General features: G+C 32.3%; 1 protein-coding gene across 1 annotated transcript; it reads left to right on the top strand.

Annotated features, from left to right (window-relative positions):
- Nucleotides 1–795: 795 nt before the first annotated feature.
- Nucleotides 796–10886, top strand: LOC139851513 (low-temperature-induced cysteine proteinase-like). The gene is made up of 5 exons (XM_071840589.1): nt 796–1334; nt 8023–8264; nt 8381–8518; nt 9491–9979; nt 10515–10886. Exons 1-5 carry the CDS (start codon nt 815–817, stop codon nt 10656–10658), a joined length of 1533 nt encoding a protein of 510 aa, XP_071696690.1. The 5' UTR covers nt 796–814; the 3' UTR covers nt 10659–10886.
- The last annotated feature ends 1537 nt before the right edge of the window (nt 10887–12423 follow it).

Genomic DNA, 12423 nt, shown 5'->3' with positions numbered 1-12423 from the left:
AGATCTATTATTATGAGATTTTCAATTAATAACCCCCAAGTATCATACATCATACATGTAACATATAACCCCATAACATATAACCCCATAAGTTTTATTATTATTATTATTATTATTATTATTATTATTATTATTATTATTATTATTATTATTATTATTATTATAGATATAGATATAATCATATTAATAATAAAAATAAAATAAAACAGAAAAATATAAAATTAAATGTCACATCGGCATTCTACTAACACAACACCAACTCACAACACCAACTCACAACACCACCACTACTTCACTCAACAACACAACACATCCTAGTCATCAAAAAAGTGCAAAAAGTGCAAAACACGAACCCACAACACGAACTACCACTACAAATGGTCTTACCATTCTTGAAAACAACGCTCGTGGTTAGTAGCGTAATGAGTTATCTTATTCTTACTGCCAGAAAAAAAAAATACTATATTTAATTACTTTTTGCTAAAAACAAAATTTATTTATTCTAATCTAAATCTATATAATAATTTTTTTATTCTAGTTATCATCATGAAATTGAGTTTAGAGTTTATACGTTATAAAATAAATTATGTGATCCAATAGTAGACAACAAATTAGATTTTTCTCACATATGGTCAAAATACCAAGATACCCCTAACAAAGACCGCTTCATGCCAACAATTTAATGTCATTTTGGTACTTAAGCAACTCAAGATGATTTGGCTACATTTTTGTCCACCCAAGTAAATGGTTAGGTAGGACAAGTTGCAAGATTCAAATCCAAACCTCTTATAAAATAAAAAACCAATACCATGATATGATTCTCACCAAAATGAATAACTCAAGTTCCACCCTAGTTATTATTCTGTTCGTCATCTATATTTCATCGTTAGCATCATCTTACCCTTTATCGTCTGCGTTACCAGCAGATTTCACGAACTTTAACGGTCAAGAAAAAGATATTTTATCGACCGAAAAAGTATCTGAATTGTTCGTAAAATGGAAAGAACTGCATGGAAAAAGATATGAGCATGAAAATGAAGAGGCACGTAGGCTCGAGAACTTTCGGAATAGTTTGAAGTACGTACTGGAAAAAAATTCAAAAAGGAAGTCGGATTTGGATCATACTGTGGGATTAAACAAGTTTGCTGATTTAAGTAATGAGGAGTTTAAAGAGATGTATTTTTCAAAAAATAAAGTGCTTAGAACTAATAAATTGAAGATGAGGGGTGAAAATGAAAATATTACTTTAAGTACAAAGTCTTGTGATGCACCCGCTTCTTTGGACTGGAGGGACAAGGGAGTAGTTACACCAATTAAGGACCAAGGCCAGTGTGGTAAGCATTCAATTCTTCATATTTAGTAGGAGTTTAATATATTTCTGTTTTTTGCCAAAACAAAAAAAAAAAAACAAAAAAAAAAATAGTATGAATATGAATATGAATATGAATATGAATATGATTATAAATATAAATATAAATATATTCCGATACCTTTATGAAGTGTTGTTGGTTTTATTGCTGTTTGGTTTTCAACAACTTTACTTCCTTTAGTCTCTTATTTACTGTACATTATTTTATTTTTAGTATTTTCAATATTAATATTAATATTAATATTAATATTAATATTAATATTAATTATTTACTTTCATAAATTAAAAAAATATATATATTAGAATAGTTCTTTTTAAACTTTAATTTATGCATTTAAAATAATAAAGCAGATAAAATTTAATGGTAAAAATAAAAAGTTAACATAAAGTATATGTTACAATCATTTTTTTTTTTTATAATTATGTGATTTTTGTTGGATACAATAAATATGAGATGAGAGAGTATTTGATTTTAATATTATTTAGTGAAATCTTCTTAATAATATTTGGTGAATTCTTCTAGTGATAGAAACCTACACATCCATACAATAGTTCGATTAATTTATGCTATTAAATCCATATAATAACTAGAATATACATTACTAGGAATTGATATTTTCACCGTCACTTTTACTAAATCCACTTAATAGTTCTAAAAAAATACTCTTAATTGATGGTTTAGACAAATTTCTCTTTATAATTTAAGAGATATTTTAAGAAAAAAATCAATTAAATAATGGTAGAAGAATAAGTTTGAATGATATTACATTATTAGTTGAGAATTTTAACTTTGGATATAAAATTTCTGAAATAAATTAACATTTTAATGGTTCAAACCTATCATTTTATAGTTATGATTTATGAATCGAATTAAATTGGACCACTCCCTATTAATATTCATATACTCCTATTTTTCAAGGATTTTTTGATGACAGCGTTATGAGTTGTCATTAAAAAATTAGAACATACATCTCGATCTTGTTTGTACAAGTGAAATAACCTATCACCTTCTAAAGATAACTTACTATTAACTTCACATTTACCATCATTTTTCACATATTATGTTATGAAAATAATTTTTAAATTTGTCATTATAATTTTTCTTCAAATACACATATCTTTACATCCACTAAGCTTTCTAATTATCCATCAACGTCCATATCCAATGTAGCAAATTAATTAATGTCCATTAGAACTTAAAAGCTTGTTAAATTTTGATATCATGTTTACTAAATTGTTACAAAATACTACTCCTAAATTATTTTTTTAATTAGAACTTTATTTAATATTGTTTATGAACAGAAAAAATTTCTAAATTGTTTATTGTATAAATAGACGTGTTTTAGTTGTTTATCATCGTTTAGTGACCTCCCGAGTATAGATTTGATCCTTAAGGTTAAGTCTACACTTGGTCAACAAAAGTGGGGATTTAAGTGTCATTCGAGTTTAACTCTCCGATCCAATTAACCATGAATAACTTCAATGTGAGATGATATTCTCAATAAGGGTGGTTAAACGCCGACCCACCATCATCGGGCTAGCCGGTGTCGATGGCTCAAGAGAGGTGTTAAGGTTTATGTTCATGGAACTGTAGGAATTCATCATATAAACAAGTTTCATAAACATGCATGTAACAAGATTTAAGCGGAAGCAATTATGCATGAAAAACTTTCAATATATTTAAACCATTTTGATATGAATTCCAAAATAGATCAAGTCTAGAAAATATGCTCAAATGTAAAAGAGCTAGTTCAAGGGATGTACCTACTCCAAGTTAGGAGGTTAATTGATGATGAAGATGATGAACAAGTGTAAAGAACTCCAAGTCTTTGATGCACCAACACCACCTTTTGAGTTAAATAGACTTTAGACACTTAATCACCTTCCAACCAAGCTTGAAGACCTCTTTAATATGCTCACTGATTTTGGACAGCAGCAACCATAAAAGATGATGATGAATGGAGTTCCAAAAGCATGAAACCTCAAGAGATTATACCCCAAACTTAACACCAACACCTAGTACTTTGGTTAGGATTTGATTACACTTGAATATGACTTGTAAATTGGCTTTAACAACCCTTTGTTTCAGCCCTATATTCACGAACAGCAGCTCTCCAAATGAAGCTGATAATATGTGTGTTTATTAGTCAAATGATAAGTGTTTTAATGCATGTAAGTTGTAGAACACAATGTCTTGGTTAATGCTTAAGCATGGGCATTAACAAATAAACAATTGCATGCTCATTATAAACTCCCATGCCACTTATAATATAAAATGATATATATAAAATTGATTTTATAAAATCAGTTTTTATAAAACTAGATTTTATAAAACATTTTATAAACTTCATTTTATATGTTATGCATATTTTATAAAACCATGTTTATAAATGTATCATAACTTAATTAATTATTTAACCTATAAATAATTAAATACTTGTTATATAATTATACCATAATCATATATATACACATATCAAGTAATATTGTTTAAGAAACCATTTTCTTAAAATTCAAGTGTCGCGTAATTTAATCAGCGATCCATTCATAAAGATCAAATACGAATAAGGTGTCGGTACGTTTGTTATTGGGTATGACCCGACTTGGATCATAACACATTAGCCACATTGATTTAATATGTCTCTCGGGCATACGAAATGCTTTCAATCTCCCACTTGCACGAGAAACGTAAGAAATTAATGCAAGTGACGGATACCACCTAACGACCGTCCATCACCCAATATGTTATGACTTTGTACCATTCAATAACATCATCCCTTTCGAGTTCCCATCTCGAATATGATTAGGTGAATCTATCAATATATCCTTTTGTCCTAGATGTCATGTTAAATCCAAGAGACATAGAATGATCACTCTCTTATAGATTTAACTTTATCAGGCCTTAGACATCTGACTCTCAACGAATAAGAGGGACAAATTCCATCTTGGCTACATACGTCCTGGACACTACACTTCGTACCATACCTGAAGCCTCCCTTATGAGCTACATTTTCAGAATAGCGAAGGAAAGAATCAAGGCACGATATTCGGTGAATATCTGAACCCAATATGTATCTCAGGTCAGAGGATACAATGATATTCTCCTTTACTCAAGATTACATGTGATCAACCACAAAGGCCCCATACAGTAAATCTTGAGAGCGGGTCTTCCAATATTTGTATCCCACAAATATCTATGAACCTTGGTTGCAACTTTGCCCCACATTCAGTCCGCGAATGTAAACCAATCCGAGTTCATAATAGTCTAAACCTCACACTTGTTCCCACAAATGTGATCGACTACGGAATTTAGAATAAAACTAATTCATGGATAAAATATGCAAAATAGGAACTTAACTCAAAATAAATTAAACCATAATTGTATTAATGAGTTTGAACAATTTCATTCCGTTACAATACATAAAATAGATCATTTCCAATCACTAGAATATCGAAGCCCTAATGCACACACATGTCCCTCATGTTTTAGTCCATGTAAAAGCTTCGTGAGTGGATCCGCAACATTATGATCTGTGTGAACTTTGTGAATACATATCTTTCCTTTTTCAACCTCATCCCTGATGTAGTTGAATCTCCGCTCAATGTGACGAGTCTTTTGATGAGCACGAGGTTCCTTGATTTGAGCAATCGCACCCTCGTTGTCACAAAAGATCTCAAGAGGGTCCTGAATGGAAGGGACCACTCCTAAGTCGTCGATGAATTTCTTCATCCATGCAGCTTCCTGAGCTGCCAATGATGCGGCAATGTACTCCGACTCTGTAGTGGATAACGCAACATCCTGTTTTGAACTCTTCCAAGAGACCGCACCTCCATTTAACATGAAGACATAACCGGATTGTGATCGAGAATCATCTCGGTCAGTTTGGAAGCTCGCGTCCACGTAACCTTTTACAGCGAGTTCCTCCTCACCAGACCCATATATTAGAAACATATCCTTAGTCCTCCTAAGGTATTTCAATATACTTTTGACAGCAATCCAATGACTGTTTCCTGGGTTATTCTGGTATCTACTTGTCAAGCTTAGAGCGCATGACACATCCGGTCTAGTACATATCATTGCATACATGATAGACCCAATAGCAGATGCGTATGGGACATTTTTCATCCTCTCTTGTTCATCTTTTGTGGTGGGACACTGAGATGAACTGAGAACGGTTCCTCTTTGAATAGGTACCAAACCTTTCTTAGAGTTTTTCATCTTGAACCTTTTCAAGACCTTATCAATGTATGTACTTTGACTTAAACTTATCAATCTCTTGGATCTATTCCTATAGATCCTTATCCCCAATATATATTGTGCTTCTTCAAGATCCTTAATGGAGAAGCAACTCTTTAGCCAAGTTTTGACTTCTTGCATTGTGGTAATATCATTTCCAAATAACAATATATCATCCACGTATAGTACGAGGAACATGATGGTGCTCCCACTAGCCTTCTTGTATACACAAGCTTCATCACCATTTTTAATGAAGCCAAATTTCTTTGTCTCCTCATTAAAACGACGATTCCACTATAATAACATACATAATCTTACGGCAAATGGTCCAAAAATATAATCAAAGTTACTCAATTTGGCAATTAAAGTAACTTCAAATTTGGCTAAACCCAAAAAGAATTGTAATTTAATTTTTGCTCACAAAAATGATTGCATGTTCAATTTTTTAAAAATTGCAGTTTAATTTGAAGTAATTCGTGATTTTAAAATTTGTGTTCATTGGATATTAACTCAATTTTAAAAAATCTGAACACGCAATCCTTTTTATGAGCAAAAATTAATTGTAATCCTTTTTGGACCTTGCCAAATTAAGGGTTACGTTGATTGTCAATTTGGGTAACTTAGGTTAACTTTTCGGGCCATTTCCCCCTAATCTTGTAGTGTATGTCTATCTACTTATATATATATATATATATATATATATATATATATATATATATATATATATATATATATATATATATAGGGGTAGGATCAAGAGGGAAGTAACCAATCGGGGGAAGCGGGGGAAGCAAATTTTTTTTTTTTTCGTTTTTTGAAAAAACTTTGTTCACGAACATTATAGATGAGATGAAAATATGAACATTTAGTAGAGACACTTTGTGATAAATGTTTTTATTTTGGCGGGAAAACGCTCGAAGAAGTAATATATAACAATTATCATGTTTTTCGAGCGTATTTTGAGGTTTTAGCTATTGGGGTTTAGATATTAGGGTTTAGATATTAGGGTTTAGAAATTTAGGGTTTAGGGTTTAGATTTAGGGTTTAGATTTAGGATTTAGATTGAGTTTTTAACACGAACGGTTTAGAGTTTAGGGTTTAGGGTTTAGGGTTTGGTGTTTTGGGTTTATGGAATAAACCCAAAACACCAAACCCTAAACCCTAAACCCTAAACCCTAAACTCTAAATCGGGCTAAATTTTACTTCACAAAACATGAAGAAAAAAAAACGTTCATATTCTTCACGAACAATATTATCTTGAATATTATTTTTGTCGATCGTTTTCCCGCCTAAATAATAACATTCATCACGAAGTGTCTCTTCTAAATGTTCATATTTTCGTGTGATCTTGATGCCGGAAAAAAAAATTTCAAAAAAAACGTATAAAAAAAAAAATTTGCTTTCCCCCCGCTTCCCCCCGATTGGTTACTTCCCATTGATCCTGCCCCTGTATATATATATATATATATATATATATATATATATATATATATATATATATATATAATGTATTATGTATTATGGGTGATTATGCTTTGATTCATACATGACAATTTGTCATTAATCTAATCAAATAATCTGCCACATGCCCATATACATATTGATATCCGATATATATATATATATATATATATATATATATATATATATATAGGTTTCTTTTAACGAAAACTTTATAACTAAGATGCATTCATTATAGATAAATGAACTTATCGAAGTCAAAGATTCATATCCGTTGTTAGTAAATCCAATCGGGTTAATATTAATTATTTTTGATGATTATTGTCATTCATACTAAGGATGTTTATGGTCTATCTTTGTGGTTAATATAAATATTTATATTCAATCTTTATTATCTTAAATACTAAATATTCTTCAATATGATAAAATCATAAAATACACAAGTCATGTAAACTAAGTCGTGTACTGTAAGGACCAATACCACAATTGCCTTGTACAGGCTGATTTTTTTGTTGTCATTTTCGTTGAATTTAATTAAAAAAAAACAAAATATTATCTCATAAATAATATAAAAAATGAAAATATTTCTGACCATGTGGTGAATATTATATTATACGGAGTAGTGCTTAGTATCGAAAGAGACGTACGTGTATAGGTTGTGTAAGAAAGTTTACATACGCCTCTTTGTAATTAGTCCTTTATCTATTTTTACCTTTATAGTTGTTTGAAATACATAAAAGCAGATTGCGAATATTGCCATTGTCATTTCGAAAAATATTTATATACTACCCAGCTGTCTAAAGTGTTTAAGAAACTTGTACGTAACAGTTATGTTAACTTTTAAATGGCGATTATTGTTAATTTACAAGTTGTTTAACAATCTTAACGATAGCCCTTAGTCATTCGTAAAAAAAAAATATATTAATTAATTCGGGTTAAATGTTTGTTTATGTAGGAAGTTGTTGGGCGTTTTCTGTGACCGGGTCCATTGAAGGTGCATATGCCTTAGCCACAGGTGAGCTCATTAGTCTCTCAGAGCAAGAGCTGGTTGATTGTGACAAAAATGATTATGGTTGCGATGGTGGAAACATGGATACGGCTTATAGGTGGATTATTAAGAACGGTGGGATTGATTCAGAAGCCGATTATCCATACACCAGCTCTAATGGTCGCAATGGTAAATGTGACAGCACAAAGGTACCTACTTTTCATCAAATCGATCTTTAATTCGTCATTTGAAATGATAAAGTACACATTAACTTCATTTGTACTTTAACTGTCTTGATATATATATATATATATATATATGATAGTCGAAGAAGGCAGTTGTATCGCTTGATAGCTATGTGGAAGTGGATACGAATGAAGATGCAGTTCTTTGTGCCACAGCACAGCAACCTGTTACCATTGGTATTGTTGGTTCAGCTTACGATTTCCAACTATACACTGGGGTAAGTAGGTACATCCAGTTTTGTATATATTTTATATTTATATGAAAGTATACTACTATGTTTATAATTTGGTAAAAATAGGTACTCGATCATCAAATGACATTTTGTCTAGCGGTATATATGATCAGTCTCGTCATCGAAAAGAATATAAGGCTTATTAGAAGATGATGTGTGTATATGTGTAATTCTACTCTAGTTTGTTGTGCTAATTAGACCTGAACGAGTAAAAAAATTCACGTTTCGCTGCGGGCTGGTTTTGGTCGGTGATTTAAAGGACCGGACTTTTTGATTAACGGTTGGTTAATTTATTTGGTTTATTGAACATAAAAAAGGTTGTTTTCAATATTTGGATGTATGTATAATGTATATTTGGTGCAAGAAAAAAGGGTATTGACTTAGTTAATAGACGCTAGTTGTTGTTAGAAATAGAACTAACGGTGTAAGGTTAAATGAACTTTTGGTGTTACAAATATATTCTAGTAAATAAGGAAATGAAAATACGGAAAAGCCCTTGTGAATAGTAAAAGGCTTGTTGACTTAGTTAGGTAACGAACGTTAGTTACCGTCAGTTATAATTCTAACAATGTAAGGTTATATGGACTTTTGGTGTAAAAAATATAATGTACGAGTAATAAGTAAGGGAGTAAAAAGACATAAACGACCTTGTTGCGCATGCCTTTTAGTATATTTTATAATATAATAATTTATAATATAATATAATATAATGTAATTATAATATAATATAATATAATATAATATAATATAATATAATATAATAATTTTCACTAATTCATTGACAGATAAATTTTTTTTTTTTTTTTTTTTTTTTTTTTTCATATACTATATGTATAGAGTAGTAAATATATCACATTCTCAAATTTTCTATCTTATGTTATACTAACTTACTAAAAACAATTGTTCTTATAAATATGTTTAATTGAAGATATTATTATTTTCGTATTCATTACTTAGGGTATCTACAATGGACAATGTTCAAGCAGCGCGTACAATTTAGACCATGCGGTTCTTATTGTTGGTTATGGTTCGCAAGATGGTGAGGACTATTGGATTGTGAAAAACCAATGGGGAACATATTGGGGACTTGAAGGCTACATCTTAATGAAAAGAAACAGTGGTATCAAAAATGGTGTTTGTGGAATGTACCTTGAGCCAATGTACCCAATTACCAAGACTCCAACTCCACCCGGCCCACCACCACCACCAGCCCCACCATCTCCCCCACATCCACCACCTCCTCCCCCGCCCCCAGCACCTAGCAAATGCGGTGAATATTCATATTGTGCGGCCAGTCAAACGTGTTGTTGCATACTTGAATTTTACAACTATTGCTTGATTCATGGCTGTTGTGGCTACACAAATGCTGTGTGTTGCAAGGGATCTGCGGCTTGTTGTCCAAGTGATTACCCTATTTGTGACGTTAAAGCTGGATATTGCTACAAGGTACGTTTTATAGTTACTGAACACTTTTGTCTTCACGATTTCATATATTTTTTTAACTTCTAGATAACAAAGCAATCACTTATATGACATGTTTAGTTTACAAACTTTAACATAAAAATTTGAAATTGACAAGGAGTGTGACTGATAAAAGTTGAATTTCTAAAGATTATGTTTTCTCATTGAATTATAATATGAATATGAATTTGAATCTGAATCGTTTCTAAATACGTTCATAGTAGTGTGAGATGATTGTTTGTACTCATTTATAAGAACCTCCAAACATAGCTTAGGGGTTGGGATCCAAGCTAGTATGCGTCTTAGATTCAAACCTCATAAACATATATCATGAGGGTGGCTAGGGAAAAGGTGAGAAGCGGTCACGGGACAACATGATTAGATCACGTACACAGTGAACAAGGAAAACATTATATGTTAATTAATTAAAAGATTTATATAAAGCGTTTATGTAACAAATTTTTTTTGTAGTGATTTATTATTTACGTACTATTTTGCGTAATTTTGTTTTATCTTGAAGTCATCGACAAGTACTGTTGGAGTGCCAGCAAAGAAACGGCAAGTGGCTAAGAGCAAGATGCCATGGGAGAAGATTGAGGAAACACTGGTGGAAGAGTACCAACCTCTTGTGTGGAAAAGGAACCCGTTTGCTGTAGGTGCATAAGAACAGAAAAGGGATGTTTTTATCATATCCCTTTGTCTTAGGGGTTGTGAAATATGTATGTTCTATTAGACTTTAAACCATATGCTACGTAATGTATTCTTGAAAATACCTCGCAATTGTGATATTTGACGATCATCATTATTCAGACGTTTCTTGATAATAAGTTGTGATGGCGATATATATATATCACTTTGCGATCGCATGTGACATTTAGCGTTCGTTGCAATATTTACGTCACTGCATATGATTTGTGCTCTATATTCTATTTAGGAATTATGCGTATATATGTATCATTTTGGTGCCGGGGTTGTCTTGTTGGTTGCTTTATTTGTTTGTTGTGGTTTGTTGTTTTTATTTGTTTTGTTTTGTCACTTTGTGGTATATTAGTCTGTGTATGTACGATGTGTTGTACATATACAGAAGTCTACTAAATCCTCTCCTTGTTTGTTTCTCAATTTATTTCCTTACGGCCATTCTTTCATAAAAATACTTACACTCACATTCTTGGAAAGTATTAAACTTCCTTGATCACCACCTTTCTCTCACGGTTAACCCTACTGCCGTAACTATCAATCCTTTTCTCATCTGTCTCGAATAACTTCGGTGTCTCGAACATTTGTCACCCTCAATCTCGATCTTGAAGAACTAAATTACGATTCCTGGCGTGAGCTTTTCGAAACCCACTGTATGACCTTCGATTTAATTGGTCATCGCGACGGTACGTGTAGAAAACGGACCGGACGACAAGACTTGGAAGAAAACAGATATATGGTACACTCACCAAGCCCCTCCGTCAGTCAGTTGTCAAACGTAATACACAGCCAATCAACTATGGTCTCACATCGAGATGGTCTCACATCGAGAGCCTTTTCCGCAACAACAAAGAAAGTCGTGCCATTGAACTCGAGATCGAACTTCGCACCATGCCAGGTGATAACTCCATCACCGAGTACTGTTGTCGTCTTCAAACTATATCTGATTTGCTCGAGAATATTGACTCACCAGTAAACGAGAAAACATTGGTCATCTACATGATTAATGGTCTCCCTGAAAAGTTCGATAATACAGCGGAAGTTATAACAGATAAACATCCATTTCCTACGTTCTTACTATTGAAATAAAGAACAAGAGATTTGTATGAAAACTGGTCGTGTTATTGATAATGATAATACTTGAATTGGTTTTTTACAATTACAATGTGTATGTATATATACACAGACACCAACGGTTGTATTCTATCTAAGGCAAGGAGCCTAATGAATAAATAAGGAAACTATGAGCTGTATTCTGGGCTGTCATTGTGCTGTATGTCAGAAGGGAAATGATGTAGAGCTGATCCCAAATAAGCTAAGTCTTTTACTTGTTTTCTAACACTCCCCCGCAAGTTAAATAGTGGGATCTCCGATATTTAACTTGAAGAGAACATCTTTGAAGAGCCTTCCATTGACAGACTTTGTTAGGATGTCCGCTAGCTGGTCTTCAGATCTGATGAACGGAAGGGATATTATTTTGGCCTCAAGTATTTCTTTGATGAAGTGTCTGTCAATTTCAATGTGTTTGGTACGATCATGTTGAACAGGGTTTTCTGAGATTGCAATTGCTGCTTCGTTATCACATATGATTTCGATGGAGTTTTGGGGAGGAAAACCAATTTCGGTCAGAAGTTTCTTTATCCACAAGGCTTCGGTTACTCCTCTGGCAATTCCTCTAAATTCGGCTTCGGCGCTTGAAAGTGTGACAACCTTTTGTTTCTTACTTCTCCAAG

The sequence above is a fragment of the Rutidosis leptorrhynchoides genome, chromosome 6 (assembly GCF_046630445.1).
Source record: "Rutidosis leptorrhynchoides isolate AG116_Rl617_1_P2 chromosome 6, CSIRO_AGI_Rlap_v1, whole genome shotgun sequence".
NCBI classification, from domain to species: Eukaryota; Viridiplantae; Streptophyta; class Magnoliopsida; order Asterales; family Asteraceae; genus Rutidosis; species Rutidosis leptorrhynchoides.
Note: the sequence above shows the minus strand (reverse complement) of the source record. Positions and strands in the feature narration are given on the sequence as shown.